The 13,354-nt window shown below is 37.4% G+C and overlaps 1 protein-coding gene across 3 annotated transcripts in view; it reads left to right on the top strand.

Moving 5' to 3' along the window:
- RBPJ (recombination signal binding protein for immunoglobulin kappa J region) overlaps positions 1–13,354 on the top strand; it is a 99,982-nt gene that overhangs the window by 36,782 nt on the left and 49,846 nt on the right. Inside the window, exon 2 of one of the 3 annotated variants that reach the window (XM_028143626.2) lies at positions 4,427–4,609. The exons of the other annotated variants lie outside the window; for them this stretch is intronic. Coding sequence (XP_027999427.1) covers positions 4,593–4,609 — 17 coding nt within the window. The 5' untranslated portion in view covers positions 4,427–4,592. The remainder of the gene's footprint in view (positions 1–4,426; positions 4,610–13,354) is intronic. 3 annotated transcript variants of the gene reach the window in all.

Here is a 13,354-nt window from a genome sequence, read left to right as displayed (position 1 = left end):
TTTCATACTTTTGATAGTAGCAATGGTTAATTTTCTGTCATTATATAATAAGACTGTTTCCAGGTCCTTGGTTGACAAAACTTGTTTAAAATTCAAGTGTCTATAGTAGAATACATTGCTTAAATTATAGCTTTTAATTTGGACTGCCTCGTCAACTCAATTTCAGTATTTTTCTTCTCAAAAATTTCTTACGTATAATAAGTCTATGAAATTTGTGTAAAAATACCAACTTTGCTAAGTATATAGTATGTAATACATTGTAGGCACTGAAAATATTAAAAATGTTTGTTTTTACCCCTATCTCATCTATTTATTTTTTCTCCTTTATTTTTATATTATATTTTTATTATTTATATTGTTCTTTTCAATATTATCATGTGATGCTAAATTTTATTTGAACCACTGCTCCTGAAATAACGTGTGCAGAGATCTTAAGCACCACGGTATGTTCTGAGAAATGTACAAAGTCCAGTATGGAGAGAACATCTGTTATATCTTTATTGGTAGGAGGAGACCAGAAAAGACCCTATGACAGTGATGGCGAACCTATAACACGCGTGTCAGCACTGACACACGTAGCCATTTCTGATGACATGCAGCCGCTGAGGCGGCCGCATGCTGAGGATGAAACATTTGCTGCTCCTGAGGATGAAACATTTGCGAAATAATGTTTTTTCCTCAAAGTGACACACTACCTGAGTTATGCTCAGTTTTTTGGCGAAGTTTGACACACCAAGCTCAAAAGGTGGCCCATCACTGCCTTATGAGAATGCAGTTGTCCAGTTAAATCAAACCCAGCAACCTATATTCTTTCTATCATACTTCCTTTTTAATTTTGTGTTTGTACCTTATCAAAACTTAATTACTTAGGGAGTAAGTCCACCTAGATGTATTTTAAAAGCTGGAAAATTTTGGTATCGCTTTTTAACTTGTTTGGACATTAATGTTTGTAAAATGAGTTATATTGAAGAGTTATGCTGTTATTAAGATATTTTTAAATGGCCAGTTAATTTTCTTACTGTAACAGTTTTGAACCCTTGAATATAATTCTGCAATATTTTGTTTCAGAAATTTAAATAAAATGTTTCTTTGATTTATCTAAGATGTTAAAATACATTAGTATGCTATATCAGTTAGTTTTGGAATGCAATATGAGTACATGGTTTCCATTCAAATCTTGAAGTTGCTTAGGAGTTTCCTATCCTTAATTTGGGGGATTTTTTTTTTTTTTTTTTTTAGTGCTTTTGGTTATTCTTTTAGCTTAATCATGTCTTAAAACATAGTAGAGAGCTGATTGTTTTATTTTATTTGTCCTTTTTATTACTGATAACTAACTGACTGGCCTCACCTCTATCACCTCCAATGACTTACCTTCCCATGAGGTTGACGCTGGTAGCAGTCCATGGGACAGGGCCAAGTTGGAAATTTGGCAGTACTATGAATTGCAAGTCAACTTGAACAGATCTTCAAGTCCATAGTTTAATGAAAAGATTTCATTTGTAGGAATCAAATGAAGTTTCTGATTTAAGTGATTAAATATAAGTCTCACCCTCTTACTGGCTTTAGTAAACGTATATATAGTCTCTTGCTAAACTATACCTAAAAACCTGTTTATATGCATTGGCTGGGTTTTGAGTAAGAAGCATTAATAAAATTAAATTATTGCTATATCATTCAGGTTGAAAAATAAACTTATGTGCTGGACTTTTTTTTTTTTTATTGCTTCTGGAAGGTAGGTTGGCATAGCAACATGAGAGTGGGTTTTAGAGTTGGACATGTGAGATCAACTATCTGTCCCACCACTTTCAGTCTCTGATATTTGATGTTGAGCAGATCACTTTAATCTCTTTAAATGAGCCTCAGTAAAAGGAGGCAACTAGTCAGTCTTTTGAGTAGTAGGTCTGGATGAAATAAAATAACATCAAGTGCTAAGCATGGTACTTACTTGGAATGTTGTCAACAAATGTTAGTTAGCCCCAGTACCACCCTCTTCTCCCAACAGTGCTCTACAGCAATATTATAGCAGTAAAGTGCTGTAATTCCAGCTAGAAGATCTAGATTTTGAGTCCGAGTTCTATTCTCTTATTGCATATATTCTTTGGTCCAGTCACTTGACCAGAGAACATCAGTTTTCTCCTTTGTAGACTAGGCTTCTGAAAATTAAATGTCATAATAAGTGCATCAGATCTAGGCTTTCATTCTTTACTAGAGGCCTGGTGCACAAATTTTGTGCACGGGGGGGGGGGGTGGTCCCTCAGCCCAACCTGCACCCTCTCCAGTCCAGGAGCCATCAGGGGATGTCCTACTGACGGCTTAGGCCCACTCCCTGTGGTTCTCTGCTCTCTGCAGGGCCTGGCTGCTTTGCCGCCACGGCGGCGACGTAGCCGCCATGCCCTGCTGTCCGCTCTCAGTGGTGGGGCTGAAAGGACTGGGGGACTTCAGCGGGGCTGAGGGGACTTGGCGCCTCCATCTTGTGGCTGTGGGCGCCACCATCTTTGTGATAGTGTGAGGGTCAATTTGCATATTCCCTCTTTATTAGGATTATCTAATGTGCTGTGCCAGCACAGCCAAGGGTTCAGCGAGCCTGAGGGAGGGTGGTGAAGGATTGAAGAAAAGACAGACGAGAATATAGCTCGGTCTTGGAGGAGGATCTCCTGTGCCTGGCTGAGGCCACAGAGAGAGATCCAGAGGGCAAGCTGAGCCTTTATTTTATAGCCAGAGGTAAACAAGGTAGTGGTCACCATAGTTACAATGTTCTTGTGAGTTTTACTTGTTTTGGTAGCACTTGCTGCACCTCCCACAGCCCATTAGCTACCCAGGTAGGATCTAGGGGCGTCATAAGGTCAAGCTTAATTATGCTAAGAGGGTTGTGCCCTCTAAGCTGGGACTTGTGTGTGGCTTTGCCAACAGGTCAGTCTGAGGCTTAACCCTATAGCTGCTCCCTACAATCTAACATATTTATATGCTGCTGTATTTCCCACTGGTTAACATTATTCTTATTTGAAGCTGCACTTCAGGAACATTAACCTGATGGATGTGTGTAGGATGCATTGATTTGGAGGCACAGAATATAGGGGACAATGTGGATGTCCTTCCAGGAAGTTGTATACATAATACAGAGCCATTAAGTGGTTTAAAGCTGTAGTGGGAACTCAGGGCGTTGCACTAATGTGGTAAAATGCTAAGTTAAAAAGATGGCTGTGGCTGCAGTGATTTCATTGGGCTGGGGCCTTTGTTTCTGTTCATTAGTTTCTTCTCACCTACTCTTGTAGAATTCTTACCCCGTTCAGTTCTGTCACCATTATCAGCTTTCTGAAGAGTGACCTACATTTTGTAACCTGTGTTCTCACAATTTACAGTAGTCCTAAATCTCAGGAACATGTAATTTTTCTGACAGTGGACTTAAAAGGTTTTCATCACTTGAATCTACCCTTACAAACACCAAATTAGTTTCACTTTCTCTTGAGCACATACTTTTTAGCTCTAACTGGGCCTTTGTGTTCTTCTATTCCCTGCGTATTAACCTTTACATGAGCTGTTCCACAAACCCAGGGTGTGACAGAACTTCTCCATGCTTTCTCGTTTCTTGGAAGCCCTTTTATAGCTTGCTTTTATTAAAAATTTCCTGATCAGTCACCCTAAAGTAATTTTAATTGTTTTATAACATGAATATGTGTGGGTTACTCATAATTTGTTAGTTTTATATAGCTTGAGTATTCTTTCTTTCTTGTAACTATGAAGTACCAAACTTGAAGCAAATGTAGGTTTAAAGTGTGATACAAACACTTCTTACTGTATCATTTTAATAATGAAATGTTTTTATATAAGAAAGTTGGGTGGAGTGAGGAAGAACCTGCCAAGATAATCACAGAGCAGCAGTAAAACTTGTTAGCCACCTATCTAGCTATTCACTTATATGTATGCTCTTCAAAGAAGTAAACTTTGGAAACGGGAGGGAGCTCTCTTTAAGTTAATGACTTCCATGTAATTAAAGTGATTCAGTAATATTAACACTAGGAGGGGCATTGTTTGTAGGAACCCCTGCTGTGTCAGTTAATGAATTCCTTTTATACAGGTGTATGGGTGATTTCCAGCTCTCATTCTACACAAAAGAGAATAGTTGGTTAATTAGAGTTGGACCTGTCAACTACCTGTCTTAGGTTATTTTTCATTCCTTGAGAAGAAAATTGAAGAATCAATTGGGTCAGATTTTGGGGGGATTTTAGTAGACCTCAACGAAGCAAGAGCTGTCACTCTGACTGCTGGCATGTACTCCTCATTCATATAGGGTTCACATGAAAAACGACAGTGTTACATAATCATAGTGGCAGCTTTGTTTTTCTTAGTCATGGCAGCAGTTAACACAGTGTACTAGTGGCTTAACATACCAACATTTAAGTCCTTATTTTTTGTTTTTGTTTTTAAGTCATTGAAATTATGAGACTATCATTCAAATGGAAGCATTATAGTTCTTCGGAACCATTATGATCTCAAAAGGAAAAGAGAATGATTCAGATACACGGGCTGAGGTGTTTTGAGGTGCATCGAAGTGTCCCAAGCTGTGACTTACCTTAACATGTTCTTGAAGTACCATGGCGTGGATTAAAAGGTATGCTTTAGAAATCTCCCAGTGACCCCAAGGTCATGGATAGAATGAACGTTCATGATTCTGTATTTAATTATCTTGTATTTTCAGATATTTTAATACTAGATTGCAGATGTGGTTATGGATTTACGGCAGTAGTATTTTTGTTAGGAAAAAGCTATATATCACAAGCTTGATGAGTTAATTTTTTTTCTTTTTGATACGGTTAGAGAAGATAGTAGTGTAGCTATTTCCCCTAGATTTTAATAGTAATGAGTTGTAATTTCTTTAAATAGTTTAGGGATTATTTATGTGTTAGTCTGTAATTATCTTTCTGGTTTGTGTCAGACTAGTTTCTCTGCTGTGCTGTAATTTCATGGTAGGTAGCCTGAACAGGAAGTAGTTGGGGTATTAATTTTACCAAACAAAATAATTCTTACTTGGACCATTTATAGTTTGTGCTTGCTTTGTCTTACAAAGAATTTTTTACTGAGAGGAAAATGAATAATTATTAATAGTGGTATTGTATGTATACAGTTAATCATTCATGTGTTTGTGGTATGTAGTCCTACTGTTATTTGTGGTTGCTAGTAGTGGTAATTCCAGGTTTTGTATTACCCACTTAACCATCAAAAATCTTTTAGGTTTTTATGTTCATAACATTTTATTTGAGTGAGGTAGGCAAAACCATTTCTTTATTATTTAAAACCTTGGAAACCTCCTAGTTTTGTACTGTGTGCTTGCTACTAAATGATTTCTTAAGGGTGGTAGAAATGAATCAACCAAGGCAGAATGCTGAATTCACTGTTACATTGGGTTCAGAATTATTTATCTTTTAGGTATTGAAGGAAAATATGTTGGAAAGATAGAGGTTTAAATAATGAATAGATAAATTGAATAGAATACACTGGTACAGTCTGTAATCTTTATTAGCTAGAGCTAGACTATCTTATGTTAAGGTCCTTTTGACATCTCAGCAGTTAAATTCTTAAAGGAATTTAGTTATCAAACCTAAGATAAAACTGCTTTATATTAAATTCTAGTCCATAATGAGTGATGGCAATCATTCATTTGAACCAGGTATTTTATGTCTGATGGCACACAGTAGTATCTGCTGTCCAAAAAGATCTCTTCTGATATAACTATGGTATTCGATACATTGTTTACAAAATATATGTCTCTGTAATATTTTCTAATTCAACTTTAAACATCTCTTTCTGGGTTGGTTCTTGATTATTTGCTAGTTTTATTTTAACTCCACAGAGGATTCTTGATGCACAGCTAGAGTTGGGAGCTCCTATCTTTTTGGAAGAGCTTATAACTTAGTGGTGAAGAGCTTAGGTTCACTCTGGGGCCAACTGACCTCTGTTTCAGATCGAACACTTACTTGGTTATTTTTTTATTATGATCATTATTATTATGATTGTTTTTTTAAATCCTCACTCATGGACATGTTTCCATTGATTTTTTTTTTTTTTTTTTTTTGAGAGAAAGAGAGAGAGAAAAACATTGATTGATTGCCAACCGGGAATGGAACCTGCCCTGACTGAAAATTTAACCTGCAACCTTTTCAGTGTATGGGACGATGCTGCAATCAACTCAGCCACCTAGCCAGGGGCTGCTATTACTATTTTTAAGCCTCATCTGAGGATACGTTTATTGATTATTTTTTTTTTTTAGAGAGAGAGGACTGAAGAGAGAAACATCAATGTGAGAAACTTCAGTCAGTTGCCTTCCTGTGGGCCCCAACCAGGCAACTAACCTGCAATTTAAGTATGTGCCCTGATCAGGAATCAAACCTGCAACCTTTTTAGTGTACGGGACGATGCTCCGATCAACTGAACCACCCGGTCCGGGTTTACTTTGTTATTTTGACAGGCTGTAAGAATGATCTGAGCAAAAATATATAAATTAATTTATATATTTAAAATATAACAAGTACATAATTATATAATTTATATATTGCATTTTATGTACGTAAATTACATACACTTAGTGCAGGGTTGTGTATGTAGGAAGCCAGTTATTAACAGTGGTGATGATTAAATGCCAGAACAGGAACCTTACACTTTATTCTGTGATCTTCCTAGAATTAAATAAACAATCACTGTTCAACTGATGTTTTCAGTTCTTTGGGTGTTTTCTCATCAGTGAAAGAAGATGGTTGTTTTGTGCATCAAAACACAGGTTGTAGCCCATTCATTAGTGAGTCAAGAAATCGATTTAGTGGGTTATAACCAGCAATAAGACATATCTATAATAATAAAAGCATAATATGCTAATTAGACCGGACAGCCAAACGACCTTCCGGACGTCATTCTGGACGAAGCCGCAGCAGCAGGGAGTGAGGCAGAGGCAGTTAGGGGCGATCAGGCAAGCAGGCAGGCAGGCAGGCAGGCGACTTGTTAGGGGCAATCAGGCAGGCAGGCAAGTGGTTAGGGGCGATCAGGCAGGCAGGCAGGCAGGCAGGCCAGTGGTTAGGAGCCAGCGGTCCTGGATTGTGAGAGGGATCCTGGATTGCGAGAGGGTGCAGGCCAGGCTGAGGGACCACCCTCACCCCCCTCCCCTGTACATGAATTTCGTGCACTGGGCCTCTAGTTTTAGAATAAAAACTAAAATATCAGAGTGCACTGAATATAGAAAACAGTATTTTAAACTTGTTTCAATTTTAAGATGCTGAAATAAACAAAATTTATACACTTTATTTTTATATTGATTGGATAGATTTAGTTCCACCAAGTGTATGCCTCCCATAATCACAGATGTCCCTCAGGAGCAATATTAGTTTTATATTGTTTTGCCTTGCTGAGACATGAGTAGGATAGGTCAGTCTGTGGTTTCTAATGGTTTGCACTAGTCTCTTCATCACCTTCAAGGATTCCCCCTAACATCCTCATCGTTTGAAGTGAAGGTTATTATAGGCGATTGTTTAAGGAGTGGAGAATAGGACCTAACAGGCATGGTTTTGGAGTGGCATTAATCAAAGCTGTTTTATAAAATAGAGTGATACGTATGTTTTAAGATTGTGTCTAAAATACAGTATCTTCCTCGATAGAAAACAGACTAAAGATTTCTGGTAAATTGTTTCATAACAATGAAAATTCTACATTAGCTTTCTACATTTGGGAGTTGAAAATGGAAGAAATCTTTGCCAGAATAAAAGGCTAAAAGATAATTAGCACAATTCATTTTTCTCTGCAAGTTCTTGATATCGAGTCAAATAAACATAGTTCCTGCTCTGAACTGGGTACGACATACCAAACTTAGAAATCATGTTTTGAAATTACAAGAGAGAAAGTAGTAACTCCCAATCAGTGAGTTCACTACCATGCCGATAGGTGCTTGTCCTCAGGCATATGTTGCTACTTTTGGTGGAAGCAGAGAACAAGAGTCTATAGGGATTCAGAGAAGGGGAGAGTTGAAGTCCTTTTTTCTATTACTTTGTTTCTCCAAATCCCCCCATCCCCACCCGACCTTGTCTACTCCAGAGTATCCAATTCTTCCTACTCATATCAGTAGCATTGCTTGGCTTTTCATCATCGTTTCAGCCCGGACTTCATCATTTTCTACCTCATGCTGTTTTCTCCTGCTGAGAGTGCCAGGTTTCCTGCTGTCACTTTGTGGCAAATTGTGTCCATATTCTTTGGTTATCACCATGCAAAAGAGCAATGTGTAATCTTTTTCTTTGTTGAAATTCCTGTGGAAAAACTAAGCCGTATAAGTATATATTAAACAAGGGTGACTTGGAGCAGGTAGACTAAACTGGAACCAATTTTCAAATCCCCCCATCTCCCTTCCCCTCAATTATACAAATTTTGTCTTGTTGACTCCTCTATACCTACCCCTGGGACTAGGACTAGTTATAGGAGGAACTCAGTAAATATTTGTCAAATGAATGAACTTTTGATAATACAAAGCTTTTTTTTTTAATTTCTTTATTGATTAAGGTATCACATATTTGTCCTCATCCCCCCATTCCCATCCCACACCCCTCCCCATACATGCCCCCACCCCCCTGTTGTCCCCAACCGCTGGTTAGGCGCATATGCTTGCACACAAGTCCTTTGGTTGATCTCTCCCCTTTACCCCCACCCTCCCCTACCCTCCCTCTGAGGCCCGACAGTCTGATTCGTGCCTCCTTGTTTCTGGGTCTGTTCTTGTTCATCAGTCTATGTTGTTCATTATTTCCACTAGATGAGTGAGATCATGTGCTATTAGAAATACACTTATAAGAACCGAAAATACCTATCTGTCCTGTCCTTACCTACCTACTTCTTAATTTACATATGGAGAGACTGAGCAGACATTTAAGGAAGCAATCTTATTTTTTGAAATGATTTTAATTTTTACGATTTCGTCATCACAGCTATTTGTGAGTTAGGATTTGTAAATCTAAAGAGAAAATTTGAGTGCATAATAAGGTAGCATTGAATGACTATCATCCTTAGTCTTCACACAGCTCTCCAGTTGCTTAGACTTAACATTCCTGTTTTACAGATGGGGAGGGACTGAACTGTGAGTGTTGGGGTGTTTTGTTAGAAAGACCTGGACTTTGGGGGAACAAAACTTGGAAATAGTTTATGAAATTATTCAACAGTTTTTTCTCATAGTAGATACTCAGGCGTGAGTTTTTGGTGTTATTTTTTTTTTTAAATAGGGCAAGAATGATTGTGATCTGTGCTCATATCCTACAGAGGAAAAGTTGTTTGAACGAAAATATTTCCGTGTTTGGGATTTCCAGATTTGGTTTGTTAGAAGGTAGACAGTTGCCCTTTTATGGACTCCATAGACACGCCATTACTCTTTTATTTCTCTTCTGCTTGTGGCTGTGACACTTGCTCAAGCAATCTTTCTGTCTTTTTTACTGTTCTCTCATACTCGAGTGTTCTCTCCTTTTTCCACTTACCAACCCTCAGCGCCCTGTCCACATTTCTATGCAGTCTGAACAAACAAGAATATTTGTTCTAAATTCTTCCTGTTTGGAATAATATGGGAACAGTGCTTTTGAGTCCGAGAACTAGTTGAGGTGTGCGGTAGCATGAAAGGTAGGTCCTAGGAAGTTGTCCACAAGTGAAGAGGACTGACCAAGGACAAGTCGTGCTCCTCTTTCACAGTAAGCAGTTCATTGGTATAATGGCCAGACCACCAGTATTTATTCTTGAGGAATAGAACCAAACCAGGGGGGCGGGGGGAATCAACAATTAAAATGACAATTTCAGGTTTATACTTAGCATTGAGAATTTCTTAAATTTAGGTGATACCACCATTTTAAAAGCCCAGAATTGTTAACCACATCATTATTAGCGGCTTAGACATAATGGGTCTTATATTAGCATTTGAATATTGTTATTACAATAAAAAATTGCCTGGGTGAACTTGCTGGAGATCTGCATCTGGTATATGCAGGTTTTCCTATGTTAAATGTAAAAATTTTTGGTTTTATTGAGGAAAAACACTATCCAAAAGACCGTTCTTGGGTCATGGAGTCTAAACTATCAGGCGGGGAGGAAGAAAGAGGTGGTCTGATAGGATTTACTTGGGCTGTAGGCAAAAGGGTGGGAAGTGGTGAAGCCGGGCCAGCAGAGTCGAAATAAAGAAATGGCTGCTCCTGTGGAATGGCTGCGGGTAGCAGTCCGGACAGCCCATGTGTAAGCAAGAGGGGACTTCTGTAGTTAGATGGTGCCTGGCTAAAATAGTCTGAGGAAATAGCCACCTGGAAATCAATCTGAAACTCCTACAGGCAAAACGGGCATGTGAGAAATCTTTTTGTTGTTTTTGATTTTGAGAGTACATTTATTAAAGCTGGGACAGTGAACCAAGAAAAGGCTTAGGATAAAAGAAGCAACAGGAGAGAGAGTAGGTGGGGCTGCTTTGTCTCTAGAAATGTTATGGGAAGAAATGAGCTAAGACAAGGCTATTGTCAGTTCACTGAAGAGTCGAGAGAAAAGGGGGCCTTGGAGACAAGTTCAGGGGGTTAACCCGGGACGAGCTGCCCCTACCCATTGCTCCCTTGGCTGCAAGTCTCCTGGGGTCCCTTAAAAGTTTAGGAGATGCACACCTGAGAGGGAAGAAGAGGGGGAAGGGAAAGGTGCGGGCGTGCTCCTGGGACCCCAAGAATCTTCTGTTACAGTTCTGTGGGTTTCTCATTCGCAGGCCATTGTAATTTAGAGCATCAAGATTTTTTTCTTATCATTTTCCCCTTTTCATTGAGATCTTTCGAAGAAAACATCCCTGTAGAATGTTTGCATGATTTCAATTATGGTTAAATGGCCCTTTTATGTTCAGGGTGTGTCCTATGTTGCTTTGAAGATTTATTCCTAGGCCATCATGTCCCATGGAGGAGGGAAGTCCAAGGATTACAGCTAGATGATGAGAGATACTTTAGTGTTATCAGCCACTGATGAGGATTTCCATTTCTTTGAAGAGTAACTTTTTCTGGAAAGGTATAAGTGGCTAGTTCAATCTGTTGAGCAAGCATTAATATTAGCTGGGACTTGATTTATGGATCTATATAATTGAAGGAAGCAACAGGTATAGCAATAAAAAGAAAAGGCAAAGTATTAAGCCAGCTTGTAATAGTTATCTAAATAATGAGGTTATCCCTATTGGCAACCAACTAAAAGGTTACTGGAAGCAGTTAGGCATCTAAGAAGAGGTATTTTCTATGGAAACAAAGAAAAAAGTTAATGGTTCACCTACATCATCAATGCTGTTTCTGCATCTGTAAGGCTGTCAGTCGAGATTTCTGAGTGGAAGGCATAAAGCTCCTAATGCTGGAGTGATGGCTGGCAGTGACCATCCTATTCTCCTGCTTTGCACTTGGAATGTCTCGGGTGAGGTCATCAGGTGTGCGGGCTTACCTAGCACCAGTTACTGAGGTTGTTTAAGCATGAACTGTTATGGTGATTTCTCTGATGTTTATATCAAAAGATATATCAAAAGATTATATTAAAGCTGCGCTTTAATTCCAAATCAGAGGATTTTAGAAAAATGGAATGTTAGTTTGGAGGGTTGTAGCCAAATACTTAAGAAAATTAAAAGAATTCAGAATGTAGTCCAGTTTACAGGTGAAAAAAGAAAACTTTAAAGACAGTTAACTGAACTAGAATCTAATATCCATATATGTGTATTATAGTTTCTATTGAAATGCAGTTTCCTCTAAAATCATAATTTTTATCAAATATTGCCAAATTAAAACTTGTCTATTGCATGAGTCTACTAGTAGTTTCAAAAAATCTGACCTGATTATTTGTATAAATGTAACAAGAATAATAATTGATCATATAGGCTCTTTTAAATCTTCTCAAACATTACCATTCTATTCGCCTTGGTAATAAAGCCAGTTTTCAATTGTGTCCTCTTATAAAGATAACAAATACATACTGAATTTTATATATAATCATATTGCCATGAAAATAATGTCATTAAGAGTTTCTTCTGGAGGGATCAAGTGGGCAGAAAAATATAAACGACAAAGGTATAATTTACCAAGTTGCTCTAGGTCATTAAGTAACAAGATTAGCAATGTTTCAAACAAAAGAGCATGAAATTAATTATCCTCAGTCATTCAGTCCCATAATTAATTCATCTTTATCTTGATCATTCGCCAGTATTTAATGAATCCAGTTATTTAGAGTTCTATAAATCTTCATCCAGTTTAAAGGTCTGATCTGAAATTTTATTTTCAGAAACCTTTGTTTTAGGATGTCAGAATCTTCTCCATGGATATTCCTGAAGGTGAAACATATTTGCAAAAGCATCAGAGTAAAACAATGACTGTAAATGACAAAAATACTTAAAATGACATGTTATAGATCTGATTATATAATGCAGTGACCAAGAAATTTGCTTTTCTCTAATGTAACATTTTGAGATAATTAGAATTAAAAATGAAAAAATATATAAAATACACATAAATTATTCTTTATTTGACAAAGCTTTCCATATAATTTTAGTATATCAAGTTGGCCTGCTTAGCTTAAATTTTCTGTTTTTTAAAGCGAGCAAATCTTAGAGGTATTCCAGGAGCCATTCAAATAACTCAAAATCAATTCCAAGGTTAAGAAAGTCTCCTTTTAAGAACCCTGAGGAGTTTAAAGCAATATTAAATTATCTATTTACTCAAAATGACAATAAGAGATAATTAAATAAAAATGCAGATTACCTATTGTTAGTAAAACTTTTAGTTCTTATTCTTGAGACAGTTGTTTTCTTGAGTAAATCAAGTACCTCATTAAGACAATATAAAACAACTATTATGTTTTATTTTATTTTATTTTTTATTGATTTTAGAGAGAGTGGAAGGGAGAGGGGGAGAGAGAGAGAAACATCAATCTGCTATCTCTCATATGCTCCCCAACCGGGGATCGAATCTGCAACCTGGTTATGTGCCCTGACCGGGAATCAAACCCTCAACTCTTCGGTGCACGGGATGACACTCCAACCAACTGAGCCACACCAGCCAGGGTAAAACACAACTATTTTAATAAAACATAGAATCTTTGCTTTCTAAGTAGAAAACTTTTTCATAATATCTTATCTGGAGCAGAATGATAAATACAGGAAAAAAAACTGTCTTTTTAACCCAGTGAAAAAGAACAAATCTCTTGTATCAGTTTACTTTTGATATTTAAATTTGCTTATTTAAATGCAATCTAATCTTATCAGCTTTACCTTATATAAAATTTCCCTTTTTTAAGATGTCTCTTTATAAACTTTCTAGAACTTTCCTTGTCCAATTTACAGTGCTCTTCCTACTCATTCAGAAAT

This window comes from Eptesicus fuscus, chromosome 2 (genome assembly GCF_027574615.1).
Source record: "Eptesicus fuscus isolate TK198812 chromosome 2, DD_ASM_mEF_20220401, whole genome shotgun sequence".
Taxonomy (NCBI): Eukaryota; Metazoa; Chordata; class Mammalia; order Chiroptera; family Vespertilionidae; genus Eptesicus; species Eptesicus fuscus.
This window is presented reverse-complemented; position numbering and strand designations above follow the sequence as displayed.